The sequence below is a fragment of the Bos taurus genome, chromosome 16 (genome assembly GCF_002263795.3).
Source record: "Bos taurus isolate L1 Dominette 01449 registration number 42190680 breed Hereford chromosome 16, ARS-UCD2.0, whole genome shotgun sequence".
NCBI classification, from domain to species: Eukaryota; Metazoa; Chordata; class Mammalia; order Artiodactyla; family Bovidae; genus Bos; species Bos taurus.
Genome location: NC_037343.1, coordinates 80,615,677 through 80,629,902, shown reverse-complemented (window position 1 = coordinate 80,629,902; position 14,226 = coordinate 80,615,677). Strand labels below are relative to the sequence as shown.

General features: G+C 51.6%; 1 protein-coding gene and 1 long non-coding RNA gene across 2 annotated transcripts in view; one reads left to right on the top strand and one right to left on the bottom strand.

Moving 5' to 3' along the window:
- Positions 1-654: 654 nt before the first annotated feature.
- Positions 655-14,226, top strand: part of IPO9 (importin 9) — a 39,598-nt gene continuing 26,026 nt past the window's right edge. Inside the window, exons 1-4 of the mRNA XM_024976944.2 lie at positions 655-835; positions 10,608-10,669; positions 10,890-10,976; positions 11,672-11,873. Of these exons, the coding sequence (XP_024832712.1) occupies positions 676-835; positions 10,608-10,669; positions 10,890-10,976; positions 11,672-11,873 (511 nt within the window). The 5' untranslated portion in view covers positions 655-675. The remainder of the gene's footprint in view (positions 836-10,607; positions 10,670-10,889; positions 10,977-11,671; positions 11,874-14,226) is intronic.
- Positions 4,348-14,108, bottom strand: LOC104974455 (uncharacterized). The gene is made up of 2 exons (XR_811983.3): positions 10,258-14,108; positions 4,348-10,089 (listed from the first exon to the last, which is right to left on the bottom strand). It is a non-coding gene; the product is annotated as an uncharacterized lncRNA (long non-coding RNA).

Below are 14,226 nucleotides of genomic sequence, written 5' to 3'. Positions count from 1 at the left end.
GGGCCATATTAACTACTCATCCCTCCACCTCTTTAAGGTCCAGCCATAATTCCCTTGGAAAAAACTTATAGTTTCTCAACTAATAGGGCTTACTCTCATATAGTCATATAAGCACTTACTCTGGAAGGAATGCCCTTTCCCACGGCAGTCTCTCCTGGCCCAGTCCTTGAGGCTGGACTCACCCACCTGAAAAACCAACGCACTCCTGCCAGCCGCTTCAGAGTCTTTCCCCCGACCTCTGCATTCCCGTCTGAGAGAGGAAAACTCGCTTGTTTGGGGGCAAAAGAGGTTGGTTTGAAGTAGGCGCTAATCCGGATCCTCTCCCTAAAGCCGTGTCCGCAGATCCTCATCCCGCCCTCTTCTGACGTGGTGTCTTACACCTGAGGAATCCGTGCCTGGGGAAGTCAGGGCTGCGTTCCAGCGGACGCTGCGCACTGGCAGCTGGCCGCCCCTCTTCCGCCACCGGGTCCGGTTCCTGTGGAGACAGTGCAGTTCTCGTCCCCGCGGCAGGTGGCGCTGTCTCCGGAGGCTCGGGCCGCGGCCCCGCCCCCGCGCTTCCGCCGGCCAGCACGCAGGCGCGGCTTTGCGGATTGGCCGCGCGCGGGAGCCGTCCGGCGGCGGCGGCGGCGGCGGCGGCGGGTCGGGCCGCGGGGCGGGCGCGCGGCGCGGGGCAAGATGGCGGCGGCGGCGGCTGGCGCGGCCTCGGGACTACCGGGGCCGGTGGCCCAGGGGCTGAAGGAGGCGCTGGTGGACACGCTCACCGGGATTCTGTCCCCGGTGCAGGAGGTGCGGGCGGCCGCTGAGGAGCAGATTAAGGTGCTGGAGGTGACGGAGGGTGAGTGAGGCGGGCCGCCGTGAGGGCGGCGGGTCTGGGCCGCGCTGGCCGCTGCCCGAGCCCCGGCCGGAGACTGGGCCCGGGGAGGCCTGGCCTGGAGGGCCGGACTGGGCGGCGACGCGGAGGGCTCCGGGCAGCCCGGGGCTCGGGGCTGGGGGCTGGGGGCGCGCTCCCGGCCGCCGCGGCCCGCCGGGGGCCTGGCGGGGCCTCCGCACGCGTCCCCGGGAGTCGGTCTCTGTGCGGGCGCCTCCCCGCCCCGCCGCGTCCCCGCCGGTCTTCCGATCGGCCGGCGCTGTTCGGAGGGGCCGGCCGTCCTTTGTCTTTGTGTCTTTGTCCGCCTCCTTCTACTGGGAGCTCGGGAGTGATGGAGAACGAGACAAGCCTTTGGTCTGAGGTGGTCCGCCAGCTCCTGCCGAGCGGGCCTTTCTGCAGGCCCCGGGGCAGCCACGCTCCGACGAGCGTTGGATCCTGAAACCCGAGGAGGGGAATCCGCTCGAGCTTTCTGTCGGGAACACGGCTGGCCTGTCGGGGCTTCGTGGGCAAAACTCCAAACGTGCGGACTCCCGGAGCTCAGCAGGACGGCCCCACAACCTCTCAGATTGGCCATGGGAGTTGGCCCTCCTATGGACTGAGGGTTTTGTGTTTGTTTTTTTTTTAATAATTTAACACAAAGCTCCCATAAATTTAATTTTGTATTCTCCCACAGCATGAGAAAGCTCTTGAAAACCTAAGTTATGAGATCTGGGATTTTGGGGGTTGAGGACCATTTTGAAGGCCCAGTTTTAACTGTCATTGTTTTGTGAATGTCAGACCCTGTAAGAGGAGCAACCACTGGGCAGGAGAAAGCTCTTTGAGAGCCGTGTGCAGACTGATCTGCGGGAGTCATCTCTGCCTACTAGGTGAAATTCCTTTACTCACACAAATGCCTCTGCCTCCCTTGGGTATGAAGGCGAAAGAAGCAGAGGAACTTTGTCACATTTAGGTTACTACTTGAGTGATGTTGCAGATGTGGTGCCCTCCCTGGGTGGCACCAGGGTGCCCGATGCCCCTCGGGAAGGCGGGCCTGGCTCCTGTTAGAGCTGTCCCACGGCAGCTGGGCTCTGGGCCCCTCCGCCACAGCCAGCAAGACGGTCCCATCTAGGCAGAGTCAGCCATCATCTTGAGATCTTCTTGCAGTTCTGCTCTCTTACTTCATCTTTTTGGATCCCAAAGTGAAAAATTAAACAGAAGGGCAGAATTTCTGCATTTGATCGCTGCCACTGATGGGAATAGATTGACACACACCCCCCGCATAACTTAGGGAACGTGCTTGGAGGTGTGAAGAGACTTCGTGCTGCTGGCGGCCCGGTAGGAAGGCGTGGACGCAGCTGTGGGATGTAGTGTGCCGGGCTATGTCGAGTCTGTGGAATTGAATGCAGTACTTTGGACCCTTTGGAGGTTATTTAGGTTTTCAAATATTCTAATTCTTGTTAAGTAAAAACTATAGAGAAATCCCTTTCAGTAACCTGTTTCTGAGGGAGGGTGGCGATCCCGCCCTCAGAAGCAGTGCCTTGCTTCTCTCTCTTCCTCTCCTGGTGTTTGACATGCTGTGTTTTGCCCTTGGGTGCAGAGTACCTTCTGTCTCATATTCTCATTCTCACGCGTTTCCTTTCTATGGTTGCTTTCTTCTTTAATGAAAACAGAGCACGTGGCTTCCCAGCCAGGCTTCAGCCAGCTGTCTGGCCTAGTGAAGTGGGCAGGGCCTTGCTCCCAGCATTAGAACACCCTGCAGGCCAAGGTGAGCAGCTGTTCTTGCAAATGAATGAATCTTTTCCACTCCTTTGGAGTTGCTTCCTGCTCTAGTTTTATACTAGTAGGAGAAACCTTGCTCTCTGGTCCTAGGAAATACACTTCCTTAAAACTTGGGCGTTAATGGGAAATCTGGGAGTTGCTGTCTATTATTATTTGTGGTCTTTTGATCCTTTTTTGGTTCCATGAGGCCCAAGGTTGGATGACAGCCAGACATGGTTGTTTCTAGACCCCTTGAATAGCCATACTGTCTTTCAGTTCAGTTCAGTGACTCAGTCGTGTCCGACTCTTTGCGACCCCCGGACTGCAGCACGCCAGGCCTCCCTGTCCCTCAGCAACTCCTGGAGTCCACCGAAACCCATTGAGTTGATGATGCCATCCAACCATCTCATCCTCTGTCGTCCCCTTCTCCTCCTGCCCTCAATCTTTCCCAGCATCAGGGCCTTTTCCAATGAGTCAGCTCTTCACATCAGGTGGCCAAAGGATTGGAGTTTCAGCTTCAACATCAGTCCTTCCAATGAACACCCAGTTTCAGCTTCAACATCAGTCCTTCCAGTGAACACTGATCTCCTTTAGGATGGACTGGTTGGATCGCCTTGCTGTCCAAGGGACTCTCAAGAGTCTTCCCCAACACCACAGTTCAAAAGCATCAATTCTTCTGCGCTCAGCTTTCTTTATAGTCCAACTCTCACATCCATACATGACTACTGGAAAAACCATAGCCTTGACTAGACGGACCTTTGTTGACAAAGTAATGTCTGTGCTTTTTAATGTGCTGTCTAGGTTGGTCATAACTTTCCTTCCAAGGAGTAAGTGTCTTTTAATTTCATGGCTGCAATCACCTTCTGCAGTGATTTTGGAGCCCAGAAAAATAAAGTCAGCCACTGTTGCCACGGATTCCCCATCTATCTGCCGTGAAGTGGCAGGACACTGTCTTTATGAGCCACTTATTCCTGCCTCACGTGGGAGCTGGTCCCGGCATCTGCTCTCTTTGACAAACAGTCTGCTACCTTCCTTGGCTGCCGAGTGATGACCCTGAGTCTTGGAGATTAAGTGGAAGAATCTCTCATTTAATTTGGGGGGGAAGACACAGGTCAGTTGTAAAGTCCATGTTAAGTAGACAGATAAGAGGTCGTCATGCTCTGAGCAGAGTCTGGTATAGAAGAAATTTTAAGAAGCAGTTATCGTGGAAAATTGAGGTGCTGGAACCCAAGGTACATCTGGGTCATTCAGCCAGCAAGCAGGTATTTTCCAGGAAATAACTCATCGCTCACCAGTTCCCAGATTTTCCAGTATGGGAGTCTGTTCTCTTAAGCCAAAAAAGTGTATGTGTTTGAGAGATCCACCTGACTCGTGTAGTGAGTTAGCTTTGAAAGGATGAGGACGGGCTGTTTACATCAGCCTGGTGTGCTGGAGTGATTGTCTTGCTTCCCTGGTCACTGGGCACCTGAGGGAACCCAGCAAGCCTTCTCGACTCGTGCAGCCTGTAAACAGGGCTGACGGGCGGAGGACATAGAGCCACCCTCTTCAGACGGCACTGCCAGCCTGAGACGCTTAGCACTTCAGAGTCTGGAGGGTCCCGGGCTGCACAGTACAATTCCAGCAGATGATTGGTGCCCTTTGTCTCGTTAGGAAAGTTGCGATTTTGTGTTTTATCAACAGTGTTTGTAGGAATTTAGTTCTGCCTCCGTAAAGTAGGAATTAGTCTTTTTGATCTGTTCAAGTGTTCTTCTAATTCCATTTTATTTAATAGGTGGGATCATATCACGCATCTTATAAACATGGTAATTTAAAAGAAGGAAAGTTCATGAACTATTGAAGGTCACTTACATCAAAGTCTGGTGTTCTCTACTCAGCTTTTTGAACTCTGTGTGTGTGTGTGCGCACGCACAACTTACACCACGATCGTAACTTTGAAGAGTGTCAGCTCTTCATTTTTGGTGTGTTTATGCTCGGCCTGTTTTTATGTCTCAGAACACAGTTGTTTCCTTCTTTTCTTCTCTGTCTCCTCTCCTCTGAGAGCAGCATCACCTGAGTGCTGGAATGTGTTGCTTTCATTCGTAAGCTTTAATTCTCCAGGCCAGCATAGTACCGACTTTCCTTTTGACACTTACTCATTTTGCTGTGTCGGGTCGGTTACAGCACTCAGGTCCTCGCGTTGTTGTTGGGGACCTTTGGCTGCAGCGCGCGCTTAGTGGCTGCGTGGCGTGTGGGGTCTTAGTTCCCCGACGGGGGCTGAGCGCACGCCCCCTGCACTGCGGGGCAGATGGTAAACTTGCTGTATGACGTGAGAGCCTAGGTGGTTTTCTTCTTTTAGGTATTTCTTCTTGTTAGAAATGAAGACATTTGGCCTTGACTTAGTTTTTTATGTCTTGCTGCCAGCAGATAGGTCACAGAAAACACATTTTTTCCTTTCCTCCCACCACTGCTGTGTTGAGCTGGGGAGGGGGATTCTCTCGCGCGCTTTTCCTGGCATCTCCTGTTGCCCAGACATCTGTGTTACTCCGTCTCCGGCGCCTGCGGGCTGAGGTCTGCTTCCTGGTTCTCACGAGCGCTTTTCTGGCTCTCTTGCAGTGTAGCGTAAGCACTGTCAGCTGCGAAGGGAGCCCCTCCAGGATCCAGATGCACTCCTGGGCGCGTGGCGGGCACTGAGCCCCGCGGAAGGCGGCCGCGCTCGGAAAAAGGCCAGTGGTGGAGTTTTCTTTTTCCTTTCAGCTGTGGTTTTGTGACAGTCCTGTGAGAAAGGGGGCTTTCCCAGAGACTCCCTCCTTCCCAGACAAGCTGGTCCCCAGTTCTTGGAACAGGAGCTTTCCTGACCGTCCAGCTCAAGTCTCCAGTCGGCCCTTGAGACCAGGAGCTTGTATTTCTCAGCTTATCCTTTCTCCTCCATGCTGTCCTTGGAGCTTCCCTTCTAAGCCAAGTTGTAGAAGGATCCTGTTTTTGCCTAGTGGGGTGAAGTGAAAGAAAGGGGAGCAGGGAAAACCAGAGAGGGCAACAGAGACTGAAAGGCCAGAGGGTGGTTTGGAGAGAGCGAGAGGTTTCCTCCAAAGGAGGTTTGAGGCACCTTGTGGGGTCGGGTTAAAGGTGAATCCAGCCCCTCTTGGAGTTGGTGTGAACCCAGGCTCACAGGCCTGTCCTTCCTCGTCTTGGGAAAGGGAACCAGAGACATGCAATTTCTTAAGGAAAATGGCTTTAGAAAGCTGACTTCTTAGAGCCCGCTTGAGAATGTCCCTCTTCGGCTTAAGTTCATAGATTGAATCTTACTTTAATCTGTATTTGTCCTTTTCAAGCAAGACAAAGTAAGAGAGCTATGCCTGTCTGTGTCTCTTGTATTTTCCTTGCCTTAATCATCCCAGAGTAAGTTATTCGGGTGTTCTCATGCTTTTTGAAGAAATTACGTTAATTTCAGCAAAACTGAAAATCCCCCAACACACAGCAAAATAAAAATACTTTTTTTTAATGGATATCCTTAGTTACAGTGCATCAAAAACTACTATATTATCTCTGTTAAGTGAATATCTGTAAATAGGAGTTTTTCCTACTTCACAGAAGTCATCAGCAGATAAGGCAATGGTATTGATAAGTAAGTCAGAGAGCTTGCAGGTTTTTTCGTGGCATTTCATCCTGTGTGTTAGTTTTATAGAGTAAGAGTTCTCCATCTGCACAGCACCAATGTCATACCTTGTCACACTTATGGTTTTTTAAGTAGATTAACTGAAAATAAAATTAAATCTTATAGTATGAAACTCCTATTGTGACAGATTGCCTATATTTCTAATGGGTGTATAGGGTCCATGGTCCATGGGATTTTCCTGGCAAGAATACTGGAGTGGGCTGCTGTTTCCTTCTCCATGGGATCTTCCCAACCCAGGGATCAAACCCGGGTCTCCTGCATTGCAGACAGATGCTTTACTGTCTGAGCCACTAGGGAAGCCTGTAGTCTAGAATAAATTAGGTTAAATAAAATTGCTATCTTCCTTCTTATATCCCCCTTTAACCTAATGCATATGAGCTCTTTGTCTTTGAATTTTTGGGGTTTCCAAAGCAAAGTTGATCATGACACTGTCCTTGAAACTCTGGGAGCCTGTGGTGAAGAAAATCTATTCTGTTTATCCATTCTACTTTAAAGATTTGTCCTTAGGTGATACTCTTTGAAGATTTTTATTTCCATTAAGGCTTTTGAGCAGAGAGTCATCTTTTTGAACTTTCACGCCTCTTCTTTCTTCTGTGGAGGAAATAAACTTGCAGACAAAATCCTCTGTGGAACCAGGTTGAAGGTACAAATCCCCTGGCTGACGTAGGTTTTGGGGCCCCCACATGGATCTTAACCTTCTCGTGGTCTCTTGCTCTCACCATCTTGTACTGCAATCTCAGCGATGTGTGAAGCACGGTGATTGGTGGAAATTGGGGTGTGATCTTTGATAGGTTCCAGGACAAGATGAATTTAAAGATTATGTTTGAGTAAATAGCTCCCAATTACTGTGACCCTCACCAGACTACCACCTCCTCATGGCCTTGGATGGAAAGCGTGTGTTCACACAAAGCTCTTCTTTAAAAAGAGTGGGCTTGGCAGTTCTAGGGTTGGTGAGAAAGGGCCCCTGTGTAGTTCGCCTGGTCTTTCTGCAGTAATGACTTTTCTGACGGGTGCAGGGTGGGCTGGTGGGAAAGGCCTGGTTCCTTCTCCCTTCTGTGAGCCTCAGTGTGAGCGCTCCACCTCTATCTGTGCTTGCGTTGGGAGGTAATTATTCAGATCGGCTTAAGCTTTATAGTCTCCACTCAAGTTTCAAGTCCTTTCAAAAATGCCCCATTTTATACCTCAGTATCTTTCTTTTTCACACCTTGTGGTTAAAGATTTTGTTGATCTTGATCTTGTTTGTCCCTGTTGTGGTGATCCAGACCTTGTACTTTTGGTGGGGACATTAATACCCGCATCAGAGTGGTCCGTGCAACCATTGTTGAAATGATGCCTTAAAAGAAAACAGTGTGTGTCCCAGGTAACTTGCGAGTGTGTTACAGACGTTCTGAAGGGCCTCACACAGGCTCACCAGGATCGGCGAACAGGGTTCAGGGGAGAGAATCCCGAGCTTCTTGGCCGACTTGGAGCCGTCAGGTTAGCGCCCGTTTACACACCGAGGATCTGAGGTCAGAGGGCGTGTGGGGTCCCTGACAGGCGCCTTTCCCCTCTCCCCCTTCTGTGGGTGTCACACGTGCACTTCAGGGGTTTTTCTCCCACTCAGCTTGAGCTTTGGTCAGTATCCAAGCAGTCTGACTCATCTATGTTAGTCCATTGGGAAAGTTGACTCCCATATCTTTGGGTTGTAGGGACCTATTGTTTATTCTAGTAAAAATGCGTTTTATGAAACTTAACAGAGACTGAACTAGCCAGATTAACCCTAAGAATTAGAATGGACTTCAGTGTCTTTAGAGGTAGTTCTGCAGATTTTAACTGTTTGCTTGTGATTTAATAACTTAGTAACTGCTATAGAAAGAATGTGGCAACTTTTTTAGTCTTGCAAGAACTCTCCTTTCCTGAGTGAGACTTAAGTGCCATAGGATTGTATCAGTAATTGTAGCTTAAAATAAGAATGTAATAAGAATGAGTAAGAATCCAGTAAGGTAGCATAAATTAAAGATACAAAAAAGTTAAAACACAGAATCAGTGTCCTTCACATACACAAACAGTAAAAGGCTAGAGGATATAGTGATTTGGTTTTTTTTTTTTTAAGGAGTTTACAATAGCGACAAAAAGAATAAGTGCCCAGGAGTGAGATGAACAGGAACTATGCGGAAAACTCCTGGGGCAGCGCTAGCCATCCTGAAAGGGTTAAAAGCGGGCATGGACGAATAGGACGGTGAGCTATCCTTCGATAGGACAGCTCTGAGTGAGACGGGTTGATTCTGAAGGTCACCAAAAAGTAAGCGTGGAAGGAGTAGCTCCCAAAACACCGAAAGCAGCAAACGGAAGAGGGGTTAGTTCTAGCAGACGCTGAAACCTCACCTGCAGCCTCTACAGTCGAAACAGGCAGCGGGGCACTGGCGCACAGACAGGCAGGTAGGACTGCGGAGTAAGGCAGCGAGTCTAGAAATAGACGCGAGCACCTGCGAGCTTAGTGTTGGCAAAGGTGGCGTCTCAAAACACGGCGGTAAGGACGGACCTTCAGTGAAGGAGCTGGGACAGCTGCGTGGGGAGCGGTTGCAATTAGATCCATTCCCACACCATACAAAAAGTAAGCGGCAAAGGGATTCAGAACCTAAATGTTTAAAAAGAAACCATAAAAATTGTAGAAAGACGTATGGGAAAACTTTTCTTTATCTTTGGCATAAAGAAAGGCTTTCTAACTATGGCCCAAAATCCAAAGGCAGCAAAAGATTGATAAATTTGACGACCTTAAAATTTTAATTTGACAAAAGTTAGGACCAGCAAGACTAAAATACAGCTGTGCCTAGCATATTCAAACTGGAGAAAACCAAGAGAAAGAGACAATCTTAAAAGGAGTCAGAGGAAAAGAGTTCCTTATTTGTGGAGGAACAAGAGTTAACAGTTACACTGGACGGCTCTTCAGGAGCCATACAAGCAGGAGAGGAGTGGAGTGAAGTATTTAACGTGATCGTAGAAAATACATCACCCACCTAGAATTCTCTATCCGCTAAGTTAACCTTTAAAGCTGAAGAATTAAGACTTTCTCAGACAAGGAGACTCCTCTGGTGGTCCATGGGTTAACACTCTGTGCTCCCAGGACAGGGGGCCTGTGTTCAGTCCCTGGTTGGGGAGCTAAGATCCCACCTGTTCTTGAGCCGTTTTGAGTTAATTTCTGTGTATGGTGTGAGCTGAGGCTCAGGTTAGCCCTCCGCACGCGGCTGTCCCAGTTGTCGCAGCGCCCGTCGTCGAGCAGACCGCTCTTTACGCGTTGGCAGTATGTCCTGCTGGTCTGTGTGCCTGGCTCTGCCAGCACCACACTGTTGATTGCTGTCGATTTGTAGCAAGTTCTGAAAGTGGGGAGTGGATCCTCCAGTTCAGGTGGTCTTTGTCAAGATTGTTTTGGCTATTTGGGATCCCTTGAGATTCCATATGAAATTTAGGATGGGTTTTTCTGTCTCTACAGGACAGTCATTGGAATTTTGACAGGGATTGCATTGAAGGATCTAAATTTTAACTTGGGAGTGAGCGTGGCAGCCTCCCCATATGCTTATGTGTGCGCACGCGCGTGTGTGTGCTGGGTCTCCGTGGCCGCATGGTCTTCCTGGTTGTGGTACATGCTGCCTCCCCGTATGTGCTTGTGTGTGTGTGTGTGTGTGTGTGTGTGTGTGTGTGTGCATGCACGCGCGTGCTGGGTCTCTGTGGCTGCACGGCCTTTCCTGGTTGTGGTGCTCGAGCTTCTCGTTGCAGTGGCGTCTCTCAGGGAGCACGGGCTTCACTGCCCCATGGCACGTGGGGTCTTCTAGACCAGGAATCCAGACCATGTCCCCTGTGTGGAGAGGAGGGTTCTTACCCACAGTACCACCAGGGAAGCCCCCAGTGTGCATTTTGAAATTACCACTTATATTACTTATTAGAAACTGTTGGCTTGTAACGGTTGTGTTTTTAGGATTAAGCCTGTTAAGACCATATTTTCTTAGACTTAATCATCTCTTACCTGATGGCGTAGATCTGGGCAACTCCTGAAGTCTCAGCTTTTAAGTTTTCTTTGGGGTTAGGTAGCACCAGTTTTCGATTAGACACTGCGTTTATTGCCACCTTGAAGGGCAAGACAGGGCGCAGTGACGGGGGAAGTGAGAGGTGCTGGGACTGCCCACGGCAAGCAGCCCACGCTGCAGGCTCCCCGCTCGTCTTTCTTAGGGAAGTTGGTCTGAGCGGTCACCAGCACCTTTGGAGACGCCGAATCAGACTCTGAGATCTTTCTTGTTGGCATCAGGGTTAGAGCTCAGTGAACCGCCATGGCTTTCCTGGGTGTTCTTAGACTCACAGTGGAATTTTCTCTTCCAGAATTCGGTGTCCACCTGGCAGAGTTGACCGTCGATCCCCAGGGGGCACTGGCGATCCGTCAGGTAAGTCAAGACTGACTGGCCCCGTTTATAAATAAGTTCTCTCTACTTGGTGGTAAAACTTTTTTATGGGAAAGTGAAAGGGTAAGGCCAATTTATGAATAACTTAGAGTTTTGCACCAGATTTGGACAGGCTTCAGATGGGTGTGTCAGGCCCTGTGTATAGGTGTATGTGTGAAGAAAGGCTTTCCTTGCTTTCCCACCTGGCTTGTTTCCTTCACAGCTGGCATCAGTCATCCTGAAACAGTATGTGGAGACTCACTGGTGTGCCCAGTCGGAGAAGTTCAGGCCTCCTGAGACCACGGAAAGGGTGAGGAGAGGCACTTGACTTGTCTTGCTGTGGAGGTTTGAGGGGCCATCGTAGGAGGCTGGGGCTGTCACGAGGCCGGGCAGAAGGGGATGGAGTGATTGGCGGCTGCCATTCTGGGCAACATGCTGCAGATGAGAGAGCTCGAGTGCCAGGCGGACCTTGTTCACATTCCAGCCTGCCTTTTACTAGCTACAAAACGTTCTAAAAGTATAACTTTTGAGGTTCAGTTTCCTAAATATCTAATAAAATTCCAGCTTCAGGGAATTGTTTGCAGGTTGCATGAGGTAGCGCTCCTCCCTGGTCCAGTGCTGTGCAGCCGTCCTGGGGCCCTATGACATTTCAGGGGCTGAGGCCCTTTGGAACTTGCCACAGTGGGAGTGTTCCGTGCCTGTGCCGTCTGGGACAGCTGCTCTCCGTGCGTGGTGCCAAGCGCTTCAGATGGGGCTCAGGCGGCTGACAAGCTCAGTTTTTAACTTCATTTAGTTTTCATCACTTTAAATGGCCGCATGTGCCTGGTGGTTCCTGTCGTGGACAGTGTGAGTGTGGAGCCGGGGGTGACTCGGGGTGCAGTGTGTGTGGGGCTCTGCACAGGTGTGCAGTGTCCCCCCCACGCTGCTTTTCCAGCACATGAACTGGGCAGCGACCTGCTGCTCTCTCACCCCGGTCAGACGGAGGCGGGCTTCTCTCCTCTCCAGGCAAAGATAGTCATCCGGGAACTGTTGCCCAACGGCCTGAGGGAGTCCATAAGCAAGGTGCGCTCCAGCGTGGCCTACGCGGTGTCGGCCATCGCACACTGGGACTGGCCCGAGGCCTGGCCGCAGCTCTTCAACCTGCTCATGGAGATGCTGGTGAGCGGAGATGTGAACGCCGTCCACGGTGCCATGCGGGTGCTGACAGGTACGGGCTCCACAGCCTGGCCTCGGACCTTGGACCCCATGTGCCCCCAACTCCTCCCGGCTCTCACTTCCATGCTGCCCTCCCATGTCAGGGACCCTCCCCCTCAGGAGAGGGTCACGCGTGGCGGTCCGGCATGCAGACTGCAGTTCACGGTCTGGCTGTACCTTGACCCGACCTGCTCATCTCTTGAACCTGAGTTTTCCTGGTGTGTAAAGTTCAGGTGAGGGTACTGTTCACCTGGCAAGGGCTTCTGGTGGCTTTGGTGAGCTCGTCTCGGTGAGGTGTCCTATGCCAGGACAACAGGTTTGCGAGAGATTGTAGCTGTTGTGATTGTCATCATCATTACACAGTATTTTCTACGTAGTTCAATGCAAAGATAAGAGTAGTCAAGTTTTTCTGGGAATGTGGAAAGAAGATAAAAACAGTCACACGATGTAATCAGGACCTTCACTTGACCAGCTTAGGGAATGTGTAGTCTTTGGTGTGAGCCGTTGAGAGAAATGCTTGAGCTTTTGGTCCTGAGAGGTTTGGTGAGGCGCTCTTCTAAGCACGGTGCTCTGTCAGTCCCTCAAAGGCCTGATCTCAGCGCCCTCAGCCCCCACACGGCCGGAAGCCCCGCCTCTGCAGATCCTGCTCTGCTTCCTCCCGCCGCCTCTGCTTTGCTTTCAGGGAGTCCTTGTCTGGACCTTAGCCGCTGGATGTTGACGTGTCAGAAAGCACGGTCCCCTCTCCTTTACAGGTTTTCGTATCTTTTCTTCTCCGTGATCTGCCGTCTCTCCTGACAGGTATTCTTACCTAGTTAGGAACGGCGTTTCTACAGGTCTTGCTTTATTAAACTTGGCATCGGGGCCCAATTTTACAAGTTCATCTAGTACTGAGTTTGAGCAAGCTCCAGGAAGTGGTGAAGGACAGGGAAGCCTGGAATGATACAGTCCATGGGGTTGCAAAGATCCGGACACGACTGAGCAGCTGAGCCACAGCAGCAGTCTGACACTGACGGTTGTGCCAGATCTGCGTCCAAAGGCAGCCCCTCCTCGAGTTGCGTTTCATGCCCCTCCTCCCACGCCCCTGTCTCGTCGCACCGCCCAGCTGGGTACACTTGTGTGATCACCTGTGACACGTGCTCATGGCACACGCAGCCACCCAGCTGAGAAAATCACACGCTCTCTGCTCGGACTCTGGCTTCCCTGCTCATGGCTCTGCTTCTCCGTGTGGCTTACTTCTCAGGTGGCCTCTCGTACCCTTCTGTGGAGTGAGCTTTCTAGGATTCTTTACTCACAGCCTCTTGATGCCAAAGTATCAATTAACAGATCTGTTTTCTGCTAAGGAAAGGAAGCCTACTCCTTCCCTGTCTGCCAACACAAAGTTCAGCTGCTCTTTGTAAAACCTGGAAGAAAAGGTAGTTGTCCGTGTCCCCAGAGTTGTCTCACTGCAGAGCCCTCGCTGTGTGTGACTGGGGGAGTCTGCTCAGTGAGATGACTTTGCACTAGGCCGCAGGGAAGGAGCTGGCAGGGTATGCCGCTGTGCTGGAGGCAGCGGATGTGGGTGGAGAGCGCCACCTCACACCAGGGAGCTGCTCCATGAGGTTGGATCGCGCTCTGGGGGCCGCTGAGGCGCACGTGTAGGGCGCAGGGTGCCATGGGTGGGCAGGAGGCCGGGAGGAGAAGGGGCTCATCGGGGCTGTTCAAGGCCCTGCTCCTGTCTGCCTGGTTTAGCAAAGCTTCCCATTAAACTCACCGTTCATCCATGAGAACCAAGGCTGATTGTGGGAAGGCAGCGCAGGCCCAGCTGTCACGGCTGAGTCCGCTGACACACAGGCCTTGGTTCCCTCTTCGTCTCAAAGCGCTTTGGAGACGCAGCTGCTGGCGTCCTGCACTTTTCTCTGACTTGATGAGTGCCCTCAGAAAACTTATTTTGGACTTAACTACATGAAGGGCTGTAAAGTGAAGAATGAGCATTAGAGTACAAAATGCAGTTGGTCAAGCAGCAGACAAGTGAGCGGACGAGGGCTCGGGTCCTGTGTTCCACTTTCAGTGATGCGTTTCAGAGCTCAGCTTGCTGCCTCGGCGCCTCATGAGGTTTTGGACGCAAACGGAAAGTCTGGCTCGATGGCCAGACTGACGGGGTAGCGACCCCTTGCTCTTCCTCTGAGCAGCAGCCTGACCCTGGTCGGCGCCGTCGTCCCCATGTGCAGGCTGGAGCGGGGCCCTGGTGTCTCCCAGGCTGTCTCACCTGTGTCACGGCGGCTTCAGGGGGGCAGGTGCTGAAGGCGGAACCCAGCGAGGCGGCCCCGGGTGCGCCTGGGTGCCGGCACCGGGCGCAGGCCAGGCTGAGCCCAGGTTCTCCAGTGGCC